Source organism: Arvicola amphibius, chromosome 1 (assembly GCF_903992535.2).
Source record: "Arvicola amphibius chromosome 1, mArvAmp1.2, whole genome shotgun sequence".
Taxonomy (NCBI): Eukaryota; Metazoa; Chordata; class Mammalia; order Rodentia; family Cricetidae; genus Arvicola; species Arvicola amphibius.
In genome coordinates, this window is record NC_052047.1 from 137,117,692 (window position 1) to 137,135,836 (window position 18,145).

Consider the following 18,145-nt stretch of genomic DNA (forward strand, 5'->3'; position numbering starts at 1 on the left):
CCTCAGCTCCAGGACAGAGCCGGCCCTTCTCCCAGATCCCATCTCAGCAACCGTGTGCCCCAGCATTCCCCTTGCTGGTGGATGGGGCCGAAGTCAGCTGCACAGTAAGCAAGCCGCTGTGCCTCAGCATTGGGTGCAGTCCCTTCAGGGTGAGTTGTGAGCAGAGCCACTGATCTTGAGAGGCGGGAGCTGCATGCTCTCCGTAGCTTAGCTGAGAGCTATCAGTTGTCATGGGATCAGGAAACAATTGTCTCATGGGAGCCCCAGGTGGAAAGAAAATCTGTTTGAGGTGCCTTCCCCCCTGAGCCTCAAATGACAGAGAGATGGACCGAGCGGAAATCAGCTGCCGCAAATTCAGTTGACAACCAAGCACCAGCCATGTCTCCTGAGAGACATGGATGAGCGGCACTGTCATCCACCTGTCTCATCCTCACCATTAATCAGCCAGTCATTAAAGTATTTTGCCAGTATCGGATCTCAGAAACACCTGGAAGGCAGATTTCCTAAGGGGCAGAATGAGGGACTGCTGCTGAGTGGTCCCAGGCAGGTCCCAGGCAGGGCAGGGTCATCTCAGGCAGTGTTCTTGCTAAGCCCATTGTGCCACCCCAAGTGATGCCAGTGTTGGAGACAGCCCCATTGTTGAACCTAAAATTGGTCATTGTTGAGGTTTGGATAGGGTCTGTCCACCAGAAAAGCTAGTATGTGTGTATTAGGCATGGTACTCAGTTGGTGACACTATTGAGCCAGATTGACTCTTGTGACTGCTGACTTTCTTCATGGGCTGATTCTTTGATGGGTTTACAGTGCAGCATGTTTGGAGAAAGTAAGTCACTGTAAAGGTGCCTTCGAAGGGTTTTTCCTGCACTTGGCCCTTTCCTAGCTTTCTCTCTGCCTCCTGGCCACCATGAGGTTTGTTGCTTTCCTCTTCTACCCTTCTGCCATGTTGTGCCTGCCTTACCAGTATACTTTTGCATTGGGGTCCACAATTTATCTTGCAATTAAATAATTTCTCTCAGTTATATGTTGTCACAATGACAAAGAGCAGACACATACCTGTGATATCTGCTTAGATACTGTGAGCTGCCTGTCTGTGTGTATGTATAACATGTTTGAGTGCACAAGTACACATGTCTGTGGGTGCATGGGAAGGCTTAAGATTGACATGGGGTGTCTTTCTTGATCATTCTCCACCTTATATATTGAATCCTGCTCTCTTGCTCAACCCCAATCTAACCAGTCTGACTACTTGGGTTGCTTCAGAAATGCCGTCTCCTACCTCGCATGCTGGGATTACAGATAATCCACCAAACTCACCCAGGTTGTGCATAGGGTGCTGGAATCTGAATTCTGGTTCCTAATGCTTGCACACCAAGCAATTTGCTTGCCGAACCATCTCCCCAGTTCCTAGCTGCCCATCTTCAGAAGAGGTGCTACTGAGCTATGGTTACTTTGCTTGGCCAGGCATGAAGGATGGGATGGTCTCTGGGCCAAAGTCAGCCAAATATGTGTATGCATATGTAGTTTTGGGCTTCCCAAAGCCCCTCTGTCATGATAGCTACTCTTCTGACCTTAAAAGGAAAACATTCCAAGCAGGTGAGAAAGTATGCCAGAATGCAAGATTGATTTCAACTGATGGTCAATCATCAGTCAGCTGAGTCCCTCCAGACCCAGGGCTTGATGCTGGAGTAACATGATCAGGCTTCAACACCGTCCCCAGATGCTGAGCTCTTTAGATCCTCATAGTCTATTTCCACAGAAGCCTGGAGAATCCCCCTAAACATGTCCACAGTGTTCACATAACACCAACTTCAGGAGGATGGCTATTTTTATAAATCAGTTTGTGCTCATAAAAAAAGCTCAAAGTTCATAAAATAATTTCTAACTGCATGCTAGCATTTCAGCTTTCAGTAAAGGAAACAGACCAAAGCACTTACCTGGCCACTCATTTTAGAATGTACTTTTCTAGGTCAAGGTCGTTGGCCAACTCACTCCTTATGCCATGGCTCTAAGCTAGCAAGCCTTCCTGTTGAATTGTGTGTGTAGAAGCGGTTCCTACTTACTCTCATACTCACAGTTTTGGTCTATGTTCACTGCCTTGTGGAGGTACTATATGAACTTTTAGCCACTTTTTGTTACTACTTGGGACCCATTTGATAGATAAGTAAGTGAAGGACCATGATCAGAGTGAGTACTCATCTCTTGCTGGTTCCCAAGACACTCAGGGTTGCATCTCATCTTTCACCTAACTGTCACCACTGACGACTTTCATGTCTGAGCAAGACTGGAACCCCATTTTCCAAATCTCAGCACTGGGTGTTCAGGAGACAAAAGTTCAAGGTCACTAGCTAGCTACGGTTCCGAGGATGGGAAGATAGTGTTTGAGATAGATAAGCAGGGTCAAGTGGCCTTAATAGTAAGAGATAGCAGATTTTCAATCTGAAAATAGGGAAGGATTTAAGTATTTATTGGGATAAGTCCCAGAAGTTGATCTGAGGCTTGGGTCAGTGGCTGTCTCTTCTTGAATTTGTTAAACGAATTGCTAAATGAATTTGTTAAACTGGGTAGACCACAGGACTAAGAATGTAGTCCAACTGAGAGAGAGCTTTCTGGCATGCATAAAGCCCCATACTAGAGCCTGGGCACACTGCAGTACCCATCTCTTGTCCCATACTCAGGAAGTGGAGGCAAGAGCATCGGTTCAAGGTCATCTTCTACATAAGGGTTTCAGACCAGCCTAGGCTACATAAAACTCTATTTCAAATGATAGACCACATTTTCAGCTCAGAGCAGTTTACTCTGTGCCAATAAAATTTTGTTATAGGTATAAGCAGATGGTGGACTTGATCTGTGGGCTGTAGTGTGAGGACCTCATGATTCTATCCGGCTTCCTGTCTGCTTAGGGTTATAGCATGCATGGCACAGGGGTGCTTTGGGCTCAACTACTTAGTGTGTGAGATCAACACTACAGTCCAGAGGAAGAAAGGAATGGTCTCACTCTTGTGAGTTCCGAGCAACTATGTAAATACAAAATATAAGCAACTTTTTTTTGTGGGGTGTGTGCAGTTTTGTGTTGGTTTTTGTTTTGTTTTTTGAACTGCAGGGAAAATAAATCCTAATTCAATGCCTGAGCTCTCCTGGTCTAGGCTGCCACACTGAATCCAGCCAGCAAATGAGCTTGGAATGAGATGGCCTCACAGGCTTAGAATAAGGTTATGCCTGGTAATAGAAGGTGTCACTCAGAGGATGGCAAGAACAAGAGCATCTGGAAGGGCCAGTCCCTTCTCTCAAGCCTGGTACACATTGGTATTGCTTGCTTTATCTCTCCTGGCTTCTCCTCCACTTTCTCTCAAAGACTCATGTCAGCTTTGAGGTCAAGAGAGGAGAATCTCTCTCAGCATGGGTTCCAGGCTGCAGGACAATGCCAGCAGGACCTATAAAACACATTTGGCCTTGAACTCTGTGGGACCATGTGGACCAGGGCAGAAACGAACAAGTCTACCATAGTCAACAGAGTGCAACATGACCACAAGGATCTGGGGCAGTCCATGACCATCCACGCCACCATCGTAGTATGGCAGACCATAGGTAAATACACATTATATAATGTCAGCGATGGTTCTTGCATTGAAAGCTGTCCTTTCAGTGTTAAGATCACTAATTAACAAAGCCTATTCGAAGTTAAGATCACTGGATTAATAGACCTTAAAACGAGCAGCTCAGCTTGGGGACCAAGGAAACAGCTCTGTGAGTAAAGGGCCCAGCACCACACATAAAAGCAGGCCTGGAGGTAGAAACAGGAGGTGGGTCCCAGGAGCCCCCTAGCCAGGCATTTTTACCTGATACAGTAAGCTCTGGGTTCAGTGAGAGAAGCCCATCTCAAAACTAAAGCAGAGGAATGGTGTGAGGACAGCATTCCCACATCAATTTTGTAGCCCATCGCTCCAGAGCTCGGACTGCCCTCTCTGGTCAGGTGGTGTGATGGCTAATCTTTGTTGTCACTTGACTGGATTCAGAATCACCATGGAAACACACCTCTGGTGATATCCATGAGGGTGTTTCCAGACTGGAATTAATTCATGTTGGAAGACTTACCCTAATATGGAGGGGGGACACCATTTGATGTTCCGGGGTCCTAGACTAGAGAAAAAGAAGAAAGTGGGTTGAGCGGCCATAATTCATAGGTCTCTCTTCTTTGACTGTGGGTGCCACGTGACTAGCCACCCGACTCTTGTCTCTGTGACTTCCCCACTGTGACAGGCTGTATCTTATCCTCAACAATAAGCCCAAACCAGCCTTTCATCTGTAAGTTGCTTCATCAGTGTTTTTGTCAAGCTAACGAGTAAAGTGACGCAGGCGGGAAGCCACCTTTCTGAGACCTGAGGTGTCTGTGCTTCTCTGGTCGTCCCCCTTCCTGCTCCTCACTCATTCTTTAAATGTTATGGGATCTGGCAGTTCTTGAAACCCTGAGAGTAGTTGATATTGACCTTGGACTCCTCTAGGCCACCCCAGCTGGGGTGTGACAGAGTTAACGCAGAACCAATAAATGGCTTAGCACCAAAGCACTAAGCTTGAAGGCTCAATCCCTTTCTGCAATATGGAGTACAGGTGTGTCTATCTAATACTATGGAATGTGAAAGTTCCCCTGTCCCCCGTCTTCCTCCCCTGCCTCCTCTATCCTCCCAGTTCCTCTCACACAGAGACCCAGCAGGCTCCTGTGCATGGGAAACAAAGCTGGTAGTGAGAAGAATTAGCCACACTCCAGTGAGGAAGAGGGAAATGTCGAAAATGCCAAGTGCCAGGCAGCTGCTCACAGGACTGCTGCTCAGGGCACCTAGGCCCCCTGGAGTGGCCAAAGAATCTTGTCCCAGTTTTTAGCCCTTGGCAAAGGAGCCTGGAGCAAGTTACATTAGTTTGCTAAATGATTAAAGTGCCCTTAAGCAAGTCCTTGCAGATGCACCAGGACGAGTCCTAGGCAGAGCTGGTCCAGGCAAGCTTGAGCTGACTTGAAAGACGCCTGGTCCTTTGTTCTCCTGGCTTTTCTTAAGGGATTTCTGCCTTGAACTTTACAGCACACCCCGGGGGTCCTCACAAGGTGCATTCATCTGTACTAGACTTGAGTCCTTACAGGATTCCCTGCTGCCTGCTGTGCTTGATAAGATCCAGGGTTCCTCAAGGCACCTGGCTGACCCCTCTCCCAAGCTGGGTGACAGGCACTCCAGGGCCCAAGGCTCTGGACTGGTGGTTGTTATCCTTGTTAGGTTTCCGGTGGTGTCTTTGTTTATGCCTGTTTATCAATGCCTCTCAGACTCCTGGGCCTGAACAGCCTAGGGCTTGGAAAGTGAAAGACACACATTCTTATTCCCAGGTTTGTTGGTTTGTTTTAGTTTGGGATTTCTTTTTTTTTTTTTTTTTTTTTTTTTTTTTAAAGCATGGAACTGAGTCACAGTGATGGTGGAGGAAAATGACTCCCGCTGCTGCAGTTGCTAGAAAATGCCATTTCCTTTCCCTCTCCTGTTTTTTCTTCTTTATTATTATAAAATATCTGTGCCATAAAAGTTGCCTTTCGCCCATTTCCAGGTGTGCAGTTCGGTGGCATTAATTACATCTGCAGTGTTGTGCCACCAGCATTGCTGTTTAGTCCCCAAACGTTCGTCTCCCTGAACAGAAATGCCTAACTCTCTTGTCCCAGCCCTCCCCACGTCCGTGAGTATCTAGAAATCAGAAAAGACTCCAGTGTGGGGGAGGAAGCGACTCACCCTAGCAAGACCTGTGGGCTGTGCCGAATTACTGCTCCCCACTCCTGCCTCTGCCCCCAGCCATTTTCCATCATCTAACATTATGGTCCTTTAACCTTTCAGCTCAGAGATGAGGGGGAGCCACAGAACGGCCTGAGATGGGAGGGACCAGAGCACTGGGATGTTGGTAAAGGGACCATGTGGGGCAGCCAGGACCCTTCTTTCTTCTTGTCATGTTTGATCCTTCACTCTCTTCCTCACTAGAGACTGCTCCCCCCCCCATCCACACACTTCCCAGTGTTCGCTAGAGGATTGCATTTTCCTCTCTACCCATCTGTCTCTAAATCCAGCACTTCCTGTGCAGCTGCCTGGGCAGAGGTGGGGGGCACAGGAGAGTGAGGAGAAGGAGATTGGAGAGAAAGGTAGCGTGTGGCCTGCCTCGGATTTTATTATTTATTCGATGCATAGTGATGCATTTGGTCCTCCGTACAGTGTTTGAAATATTGATGGTTGTGGAGTGGTTATATCAAGCTGATTAGCAGACGAATTAACCCACATTCGTGCCCTGTTTTGTGGCAGGGGCATTTAACAGCCACTTTCTATACATCGTGGCACCTGCTATACCTGGATCTCTTGACATCTGTTCCTGCTACCATAACTCTTCATGTATTCCTTGGCAGCCTTTTTCCGTTCCACCCCACCCACAACCCATTGCCATAGTCTATTTATAGCGGGCAGACCGCCATGGATCTTCTCTTATGAGTAGGTGTGGCTGTGTTTTCTCAATAAAACTTTATACTGCTGCTCTTCACAGGTGGGTTCTTAAGATAGCTACTTTCAGAATTTTCAAAAGGAAGGAAGCCCCTGATTAGGAAGTTTAGCGCTACTCGGCTCGCGCTCATCTCTCTCTCTCTCTCTCTCTCTCTCTCTCCTCTCTTGCGTCTCTACTCTCATACTCTCTCTCCTCTCTGTTTTTCAAGACAGGGTTTCTCTGCATAATGGTATTGGTTGTCCTCGAACTCACTCTGTAGGCCAGAGTGGCCTCGAACTCAATGAGATATACCAGTCTCTGCCTCGCAAGTGCTGGGATTAATGTACTGTTGTTAGTGATATAAAATGGTGCAACCACCATGTAAAATTACATGGTGGCCTCTTGAAAGGCCTATGATGGCATCATCACTACAGTGGCCAGTGCCATTTCCAGGTGGGCACCCAAAGGCATTGAAACCAGACGCTTCTACTCCGAGCTTCATAATATACATTGACTAGCCGAAAGCAGAGAACAGCTCGTGTCCAGTCAGTAACACAGTGTGACTTTTACAGTAAAGTATTATTCAGCCTTAAGAAGGAATATGACACCCACACCCACAACGGCAAACCTTGAGGGTATTTTGCTTGTGAAGCAAACGACTCACTAGAACATAAATTCTTTATGATTTCACTCGTATTTGGTACCGAGAGCTGTCAAATTCATAGATAGAAAGTGGAAAGGCAAAGACAGGGAGATGGATACAGTAGGGAATCGCCATTTAATGGCTGAGGCTTCGCACCTGTACGATAAGCTCTGCAGATGGACAGCTATGATAGCTTAGAGCGATGTTTCGTGTTCAGTGTTGCTGAAATGCATGCCTTAAAAGTGCTAAGATGATCAAACGTATGTTATTTATATTGTACTGTTTTTAAAAGAGTAAACACATGTATACAGATTAATAATTAGTATTAATTATCAAATTGACAGATGCCAGTATCACTTGAGACTTGGACTTCTGGGTATGCCTATGGGGGATTAACTTGTTATTCTTACTGCATTAATTGAGATGGGAAGCTCTGTCCACTGTGGGTAGCACCATCCCCTGGCTGCAATCCTGGCCTTTAGCGAAAGGGGCTGAGCTGCAGCAGGCCTTTGTCACCCTCTGCTTCCTCCCTGTGGGTGTGAGGGGATCAGCTGCTGCCCTGACTTCCCCACCATGATGGACTGCACCCTTTAGCTGGAATCCAGAAGAACTCCTTTCTCCCTTGAGAGAACTATGCAGATAATAATGAGATTGACGGCTGCCAGGGATGAGAGAAGGGAAATGGGGTAAGCAGATCGCAGGATATCTGGGGGGCAGTGAGCATGCTTTGTACGATACTGTAACAGGGGTGTCAGCCATACATTTGTAAACAACAGAACACACAACACAAGGAGCGAACAGGAATGGAAAGCATGAACTCTGGGTGATAACGGGAATTCAGAAGTCAGTGGAGGTTCATGGATTGTCCAGTGCACCCCACTCAGTTGTGGAGATTACTGGAGGAAGCTGGACATGTTTAGGAGAGGGGCTTCACAGAGTGCCTAGTAGCTCTGTACTTCCCAACCCATTTTTGCTGGGGACCTAAAATACCAAAAATAATGCGGGGGAGTTAAGGGCTGGAGGTGTAAGAACCAACCATGGGCAGAGCATAGTAATTTGGAAGCCTGAGGAGGGGCTCACATTGTGCTGTCTGCTCAGGTTTCTGTTGGACGCTGTCCTTAAGGGATTGTGAAAGGAAAGCCGGTACAGGAATTGAGTTGGGTTCTAGCTGCCCTGTTTGGGTTCCTAAGGAAGCAGTGTGAGGTCGCTGGAGCGCTACCCGAGACGGGAGCTACCTCTTTCGGGAACATGATCTTCCGCCTCCCTCGGCCTCGATTTGTGTGTAAAGCATCAGATTAATTTATACCTCATATCTCCTTGACACACTAAACAACTTGATCCGTATGAGGGCACCTGGAACAGCAGAGCCGCGGTCAGGAGTTGACGAAACACAGTGATCCAGGCAGGATGCAGCCACCCTGGTTTGTAGCCCCTTCAGCCCGAATGTCGCCGTGACTGGGAGTATATTTCAGTGGGAAGGTAGGGCCCTGCTGCTTTAGCAAGAACAGGAATAGATGGTGAGAACCCAGCTTCTCAGCTCCTGGAAACCTTGCCATGCATGAGGACCAGACAAACCTAGATCCAGGGCAGGCCCTCCCAGAAAAGTCTCTGTAGTCCTGTCTGCAAGTCAGCCCTGCCTTCTACAAGTAAGGGCCCCGCAGAAAAACAAACAAAACAACAAAAACAAAAACAAAACTCAGGGCAATTAGGATTTTAGTTAAGAGCTTGATGGGTGTTTAAGTCTATCGATTTGAAAAAGAAATGAGGAAATCTTGGGAAACTGTAGCACGAGTTACACAGACATGAAGTATGATGATGGGGTCTTTAGGTTTTGGAGCGCCCAGGGACACGTGACCCTTCCCTGCATTAAGTCCTTGACGCCAGTCTACCTCCATTGTCCACCTACAAGCATGATTCTACCCCACATCCGTACTTACTGTCATCTCTATTGAGCTGGCTCTCTGGTGACATTGGTCTTCCCACACAGTTTTGCTGAGGCGATGTTAGATGGCCGGGCCTTTGGTTTCTATGCAGTCCTCACACTTCCTGTACTGAGAATCCCCCTTATGTGCACCTGACTTTCCCATTTCCGGGTAGAGGCTTCGTATAAGAGGAAGCCACTGACCCTAGTTGGTCGCTACCTTGCCAGGGAAAGTTGTTCTGCCAGGCTGGGAACTGGACAGCAGACCTGATTTGCAGCAGTAAAGCTTCCGTTACCCGCCCCCTTCCTGTTTAATGGAAGCGGCATTCTTTGCCTCCCCTCCATTGTTCTCCTTAGCTGACTCTTTTCAGCATTCCGATTTCTGCAGAAGTTCTTGGAAGGCACGTTTCCAGCTCCTGCACTTGACTCATTGTCCTGCTGGGATGAGATCTGTCACCTCTACTTTGGTTCTTGTTTTTGGTTTTGGTTTTTGGTTTTTCTACCCACTTTTTGGGGCAACACATTTTAGTAAAGGATGCAGATTTCCCCCCGCAAAATGACTTGTTTTGGTGCCAGAAGTGTTTAAATGCTCTCATATTGAACTGTGCAATCTAATTATGTAAGTTAAAGTGAGTTTCAGGAAGAAATTAGGAAAACCCTCAGCCTCACAATTCTGGAACTGGCTTTGCATTCCCAGAGTCTTTGCACCATTCCCCATATTTTTTCCTCCTTAGTGAGGAGGCACCTCCTCTTGAGTTTTAGTGGCAGCCAGCACGGAGTGACGGAGACGATGGGGATGTATGGAGCTGTGACACCATAGTCACTTTAGAACCAGTCCTTGCACTTGTGAAACTGGCTTTTGATGGCTTTCCAATTGTTAAGTTCCTTTCTTGGTTGAATTTGGCTGTGTTACTTTTAGGGCCCCATACATCACTTGCCTTATCCCAGCAGGCAGGATCTCTGGATGATCTCTTACCAGAGCAGAAGCATCCCCTGACCCGACTATTCTTGTGCAAAGTAATGATAGGCACTAAGGCAGAGGCTGGAGCATTGGGAAACTCTATAAACTCCATGTTTTTGAGAGGCTTGGAACTCAATGAACACCTCTGGCAGTTGTATCCACCAAGACATTCGCACATTGAATCATCATGGGCACACTTTCTTTTATTAAATGCAACTTAAGATTTTGTAGTGTTGCTCTATTCGCCAAGGTTCTCTTTAAGAACAGAACCAATGGAATGAATACAAAAGGGATTTATTAGATTGGCTTCAATGATACGACTAGGTAATTCAACATTAGCTATCTACCTACTGGAGATGGTGAGAACCCTGTAGCTACTCAGTCTACAGGCTAGATGCCTCAGTAGTCCCAATCTGTGTTGAAGGCCCAGAAAATCCTGGAGAGCTGCTAGTCTTTACTCCATCTTAGAAGGCTTGAAAAGCCTGGGCTCCCCAAGTCAGCAAAGGATCTCAACAGCACTGCTTTGTCCTAGAATCACTTTGTAGATGGGCTGCCCCTCTGAAGGTGCCACCCATTCGGGGGTGGATCTTCCCCCTCAGTTAACCCTTCCTAGAATTCCTTCACAGACCAACCCAAAGTGAGTCTCAGCAAGTTCCAAAGCTAATCAAGTTGAAAACTGGGCTTCACCATCCATCATGGCATGGATGGAGATGACCGTGTTTGATGGCTGTGGGACTTGTAATGATGTCTCTTCTTCACTTACAGTCTCCAAATCTCTATAGCTGGAAAGTCTCACAGAGCTGGTGGTAACTCAGCTCAGTGTTCTCATGAACTGCTCAGAGACTTGGACTGCCTCTGGTTGATGTAACATTTCTTTCTTAACTTAATTTTAATTGGCAGTTGTTTCATATATTCACAAAATGTGGAGTGCTCTGGTGACATGTGTACATCTTGTAGTGTGGTTAAATCATCCTTATTAATATATCTGTCACCTTACATCCTCCTTGTGTCTTTCTGACGTTGAGCTACTTGGTGCGTAGCTAAATGTTTATATGCAGAGGCAACCACTGACTGACAGATATAGATACAATGAGATTAAGACTTCAAGTGCACAAATGTGTAAATGTGTCAACTACAATTAAACTTCGTTGAGACTGACAGAGTAGTATTGAGCGTTGTTTCTACTAGAAAGTCACCAGCAGTGACTGCCTCAGATGGAAGAGCTTGTCAGAGAAGCCTCCTGTGTCATTTGGTTAGTTGAATTATATGGGCTTGGGGATTACTTCTCTGTTTTTATTGGTAGTTAAAAAAAACACAGTTGTAACGTGAGATAGGGAGGTACCTCGAGCAGTACATCCCTTCTGTTTGTAAGTGTGAGGACCTGCAATATGGATCCCCAAAACCCATGTAAGAAGTGCTATGTTGTACCCATGCATGTAATCCAGGAGTAGAGGCAGGCAGTTATCTTGAAGCTCCCAGGCCAGCTAGCCTGGCTTGTGTGGTAAAGTTCCAACCAATGAGAGCCCCTCTCTTAAACAAAGGTCAGAAGCCTTGAGGACAGACACCCTACTTTGTCCTCTGACTTCTACACACTCACAGGCATACACAATGTATACAGATTCTGTTGTAACAGCTTTGAGCATGGGAGCCCGAGTTTCTGGACACACGACTAGATTACCAAGTACCTGAAGATTACTTTCTTTCCACTTGGTTTTTGGAAGTAAAACTTGCAAGCTCTCGACCTGATGACATTTTTTAATCTTTTTAGAATGACATGATTGCCTCTGATTCTCTCTGTATTATTTATCTCTGTGTAGGATTTATCTTCTAAAGTTTTAGATTATAAATAATCCTTTCATAGATTAAAAATGGTTGGAAAAAGCTCTGCTTAAATGCAAGCTTACCCTTTTTCAATCATTTGAACCATTTGGGAGAGTATCCATGAATGCGTTTGAACGTATATACCATTAGCTAGGTGTTTAGCAGTTACCACCTCTATCCCAGGCTCTGAGCAAGACAGAGCTTGATCTGTTTGCTTGATGATTGATAGTTTCCCCTTACTGAGCCTGTAGCTATTCTGCATGAATAGAACCTGCCTGTTGTAGTACTTTCTTTCCTTCTTCCCTGCAAATATCTTGCTCATATTTTTGCATCATACCTGACCACTACTGTTATATCCTGGAGCAAGCTGAGGGATGAGGGATCTTGTTTGGGGTTGGTGAGATTTTTTTTTTTAAGATTTATTTATTATGTGTACAGTGTTCTGTCTGCACGTATCCCTGCTCACCAGAAGAGCGTGTAAGAGTTTGTTATAAATGGTTGTGAGCCACCATGTGGTTGCTGGGAATTGAACTCAGGACCTCTGTAGGAGCAGCCAGTGCTCTTAACCACTGAGCCATTTCTCCAGTCCCTGGTGAGATTTTCTAACCTTCACCTTAAAGATATCTCTGCTGTACTTACAAACATACAGTTCCTTGGAACAGAGCCTTTCAGATTATACATGCTGGCAGGGGATCCACTGAGAGGCCTTGGAAGTTCTTGATGTAGAAAAGGCAAGATCCTTTCCATCAAGAAACAAGCCAGAGATAAGGAGAGTAATGGAATGAGCTCTGGAGACCAAGAGGCAAAAAAGGGAGCGATGCCCAGCTAGAGCTGCCAAGCCTCATCAGAACCTGGGTAACAAAATCCTGAACATTTTTGAACCCTGCCATAGAAAGTTAACTTAGAAAGCAGGGGCTCCAGACACAGAGAGAAAATGCCAAATACTTGAGCCTCTGATACAAATCAGTTTGGTCTTCTAAGCCACCTAACCTATTCATTTGCCATCAACCCTCCTCCATCTACCCACTTATTCATTCACCCACCCTCCCACTCACTAACTACTTACCCACTCCTCATCTGCTCACCTACCCCTCTACCCACCTACCTGTCCGTTTTTCTCTCCACCCCACGCTCATCCACGTATCCACCCATACACTCACTTATCTATCCCGTGCCCACTCATTTACCATTCACCCACTCCTCCTGCAACCCATCTCCCTGTTCCATCCCATTTACCTGTTGGCCCACACGCTCGTCCATCATCCACCTTTCTATTCATCTACCCACCTGTTCAGCTAACCCCTGTAAGCAGACAAAACCAGTGTTTGAGTCCCTACCTTTTATCCATTGTCAGAGAGGAGAATATTTCTTTTTCTGCTTCTTCTGAGTCCACCCCTACAGTGTAGAGCAGAGAGAGAATTACCAGTGTGTAAATGCAAGCCCCTCTGTCTACCCATCTGTCCATCTTCCCGATGGTCACTTTCACTCAAACCAACTGAGAGCTTGCTGGGTTGGGCAAATTTGTAGGGAAGTCTTTATTCTATATAGTCTAAATGGTATCATGAGTCTGTCTAGTTAAATGACTTGGAATCCTCTTCACACCCTTCTAGGACCAAAAGCAAGTCCTGTTGCAAAAGCTTCTCATATTATTTTCTGCATTCATGCTCCCTAGTTTGAGATTTATTAGAAACAGCATAGGATCTAATAGGTCATCCTTCCAAAAATAGTCATTGTTTATGTTTTCCTTTTGTCTAGTTAGTTAATTGGTTTATTTCAGGAAGACTTGGGGCATAGCAGCTTTTTCATGCCATCGCTGTGAACTGTTGGGTGCTGTTTACACGTGTCCCTGATGGGTCTGTGGAAGTCGCACTGCCCTGATGCACTGAGCCCATGTTCCATTTTTTTTTTCTTGTTGACAACATCGATTATGGTGTTCATTTGATCATTCCCCCATTTTTCTTCATACAACTTGTATTCTGTATTATTTGGAGTTTGGTCCTAACTTTTTAAAAAATTTATAGGGAATCTAAATTATGGAATCTCTCTTCCAGCACTGCTCTTTCTCAGCTGACAGTTCATTTTAAAAAAAAGAAAAAGAAAAGTTTTTGTTTAGCCTTCATATTGTTTCAGCCTGATGTGATTTCTTTTTCTTTAAAGGGGGAGGGGCATTTTGAGAAATATCTTTATTTAACTAGCTGAAACTGTTCCAGAGCTTAATTAGAAGCAGCATATTGCAACTGTTTGGGTGTTATCTAGAGGCAAAATAATTACCCTGTAATAATAATCCATGTTGTGCTAAACCCATCATTATTGTCATCCAGGGCTGGGGACAGCAACTTACAGCTCTTAAGGGTAGTAGGGTACTCTGGGGAATGTCCACAAAAGCTGAAGGAAACAAAACAGAAAAAAAGTTATTGTGGCTATGTAAGTCTGGAGCTCTTGGACTTGATGCAAGCCCATTCCTGTAAGAACAGGAAATTGTGTTCCATCAAGGTTTGAGGCGGGGTCTGTGGGTTCTGTTACTATAGCATGGAGGCCCCATTCTGGGCACAAAGGCCAAGACTTGGGTATCTAAGGAGATCATCTTCTATAACCCGTGCTGAACTCCTGAGGGCTGAGCCTGGCATGACAGGTACCAGCTCAAGACTAGAGGCTAGCCAGCATTGCTATGCTTCTTACATACGCAAGGCATGACCTTAGTTCTGTGCTCCATGTAGTAATCTGTCAGGATGTCCAAACACCCTGCATTCAGCTTTAATGTAATAACTAAGTCAGTTACAGAGTTCATCACCAAGAACTATATCTCAAATGTAACTGGGCGTCCTGGATTTGCAATATCCTGGCCAGTGGATGCTGCTGTCTAGTCTGGGCTCTTGTTTAATGGACAAGTCAGTGATCCCCATTACAAGACACTTAAGAATCCTCATTCTTCCAATCTGGTTATGTCTTCATGTCTCCAGGGAAGAACATAGATAACTGTGTTTCTTCAGTGACTGAGATAGCAAGCTCCACCGCAGGCCATGCGGCACGCCAGTGTGGGTCCTCCATCCTGCTGTTTGGTTTTCTGATGGAATGATGCCTGCAGCTCCTGACAGGACTGCATTCAAGAGAGGGAGAAAGTGCAAAAGAGTGACAGGAAGTGCTATGGAAAGGACACTGCCCCCGGAGGAGTGTCCTTTCCTTCCTCCCCTTACTCCTAAGACCACTAGCCTTCAGTCAACTGTGGTGGTAGGTCCTAAGGAGCTTCTGCAAGCGTGCTTAGGTAAAGAGAGAGTGCTGTCAGAGAATGGGGATTTCAAGTAACCCAGATTTCCCTCGCATTGTAGCTGCTTCCTGCTGTCTAAATGAGGAGAAGTAATTAAGTTTATTATCTGTGACCTAATGCTAATTCCTCTTGCATCCTTGCTTTGTGCAGAGAGAGAATGCCATTTATAAAGAAGTAGCTGGACTAAGCTTTTCTGTTGTCAGCACTCTCAAGGGTTATAAAACAAGTCTACCTAGTGAACAAGCTGGGGAAAGACAGTACTCCAGAGTCCTCCCTGACAGCCCAAATTGCACACTTTATCATAGAAAAGTAGACGTCAAGGTGTTGAGAAATGTGCTAGAAATTGGACATAGTTGGAGCTGGGGAGGGCTCTGTGGGTCCAGCCCTTGCTGTGAAAGTATTTACACCTGGGTTCAGATCTCGCCTGTGTAAAAAGCTAGGTATGACCGTGTGCGCCCATTACCCCAGCAGTAGGTGGGCAGAGGATCCCTGGGGCTTGCCGGCCACCATCCTAGCCTCAGATTCAATCAAAGACTTATTCCCTGTCTTGGGGGGATGAAGGCAGAGAGATATCCAGGATATCCGATGCCCTCACCTGGCCTCCCTGTGCCCACAGCATACAATGCCAGTTATACATATCAGCGAATCAAAGAATCACATGCCTCTGAAATTCTTGCCAAGTCACTTTCTTATCTACTAAAGCCTTTTAATTTTTTTATTAAGAAAACAATGATTGAAATGAGATAAAGGACAGATAGTACTGATAATGGCTGTACCTCTAAGTACAGTAGTAACATTGTATCAAACCACACTAAGCCTAATAACTTGCACGTTAAGAATGCTTTCAAACTTAAGGCCAGCTAACTAAGGGATTTGATTATGAAGCAATAAGACATTGTAACTTCACGGAAGGATTTTTATTTACATCTTTTCTCCCTTTTTTGAAAAGTGGGGTATTTTCCTGATACGTTTTAAACGTTCCTTTCAGAGGCTGCTATTTTGGTCTGTCTTTCATTCTCCATGTGCTAATTTGCTGGATTAACTTGGAGAACATCTGCATATGGTTCTGAGAGTTTTTCACGGGCAAAACCTCCCAGCTTCACACAGGACTTAGAGACTTCACATTCTCGACAGTCTGGAATCCTAGCTAATTGAAATGCCAAACCTACAAAGGTGCCAATGCCTAAGTGTGTAATTATACCATTTTCTCTTGATCTTTCAGAGTCTTCCTGCGAGCAATTAATCAGTATGCAGATATGCTGAACAAGAAATTTCTGGATCAAGCCAACTTTGAGCTGCAGGTAAAAGGAGGCCGACAGCACCTTTGTGGGGGAATCGGGTTAAAACAAACGGCTGGTCAGCCCCAGTCATTTATATCACTAATCCTTGGTTCCTAATCGGCCTCTCATCAGAGGTGTGGAAACAGAACCTGAGGAGTGAAAATTATGCTTCCATTGTATTTGCTCCATTTAGCAAGTTAGGAAATAGAGTTGTTTCTAAGAGAAAGTACTGAATCGGAGTGGCAAGGAGGGACTCTCCTGGCAGGAGGCAGGCAGGCCACCGAGGGCCAGTATGCCTGGCTGCCAGCCTCATCTCAGATCGTCCTAAGACAGGATGAAGGGTTCAGTGGAGGAGAATTGGGTGTGCTTCACTGAGCTAATTGCTTCTGAAACTCTCTCCCCCTCATTCTCTCCTGGCTTTGTGCCACCTATAGTGTCCATAGTGAGTCTTCCTGTTTTATAAATACCTCTTCTGTATATGCCCTGCCTAAGTGGGTGTGGAGGGGTGTGGGGGCCCTGTGCATGCCAGCTAGGCCTTCTACCAACTGAGCCACATTGCCAGCCCTAACAATGTTACTTTAAATTTTTTTTCTTTTTCCTTTTTATTGTTTTTCTCTGTTTGATGCTTGTTTTCGTATGTCATAAACAAAGATTCACATGCGGTAAATGAGTCATTAGGAAATATTTTCTCTGCTCTTTGCAACTCTCATCCCCTCTCTGCAGGAGTAACTTGTAACTAACCGCTCTGCACTCTTCCTGACACCCGACGCATGGATGCGGGCCGACACATGATTTCATCTTGCCCTTAACCTGTGTCGGTTCATGCCAAGTGGTTTACAGTCTTGTCATACTCCGCAGCATGAGTGTGCCTGCATTTACTCAGCTGCCCCCGCAAAATGGCTTCTGCTTCCCACTGTCCCGAACCAAGCTTCCATGAGCGTCCATGGATGTCAGTGCATGCCCTCCCTAGAAGAGGCTGATGGATGGCAAACCAGGATGAGCATTTAAGCTTGACGGACAGTGTCACAGTGCCCTCCTAAAAAAAATTTTTAGCTTTAACACCTTCACCAGCTCTATGTTTGTGTTTATAAAACTTCTATTAATCTCCTTCTCTGAGAATTTCACCCATGTATGGAATCCATTCTCATTGCTCTCGCCAACCCCATCTCCCTCCAGCCACTGCCAACTCATCGTGCCGTAGCTGAGAGCATCCTGAGATGGGTGACCAGTGCATGCTGGGCTAGTTCTGTAGCAGTCAGCAGCACTGTAGGCAAGGCCATTTCCCAGGAAGAGCTAGGTAAAGGGGGCCACACACACTCTTAAATCCTGAGGATGCGCTTGAGTTCCTACCTTTCACAGGTCATTAAACTCGGAGTTGGTAATAAGAACGTCTCGTCTTTATGGGACGCTTTGTAGCTATCGACCGCATTTGAATATTATCCCTGGTTTGTAAATGAGAAAAACTGGCATCCACGATGTCTTCCAAGGATCATCCTTCAAATCGTATACAGTCCATAAATCCTTGAAATGGAGGTTTGATCTTTTTACGTGTTTTCCCTAATTATCTGGTGTATGCATAATTTTGGTATAATAAGAAATCATAAATCTTGCAAGTGTATACTGTTCTTCAGAGAGGGGCAACATCATATGCTAACAGAGCTAAAACCATGCAGTACTCAACGCGTGCTCAGCACCGCCGTATCTGTGTCTGCTGCCCCTACCGGTCATCATCCCTGTGCCTTCCAGGAAGCCTGCTCAGGTAGATACT

General features: G+C 45.7%; 1 protein-coding gene across 2 annotated transcripts in view; it reads left to right on the forward strand.

Moving 5' to 3' along the window:
• Dock1 (dedicator of cytokinesis 1) overlaps positions 1 to 18,145 on the forward strand; it is a 504,121-nt gene that overhangs the window by 388,477 nt on the left and 97,499 nt on the right. For both annotated transcript variants that reach the window (XM_038330219.1, XM_038330227.1), the window contains exon 30: positions 16,320 to 16,398. In XM_038330219.1, the coding sequence (XP_038186147.1) occupies positions 16,320 to 16,398 (79 nt within the window). The remainder of the gene's footprint in view (positions 1 to 16,319; positions 16,399 to 18,145) is intronic.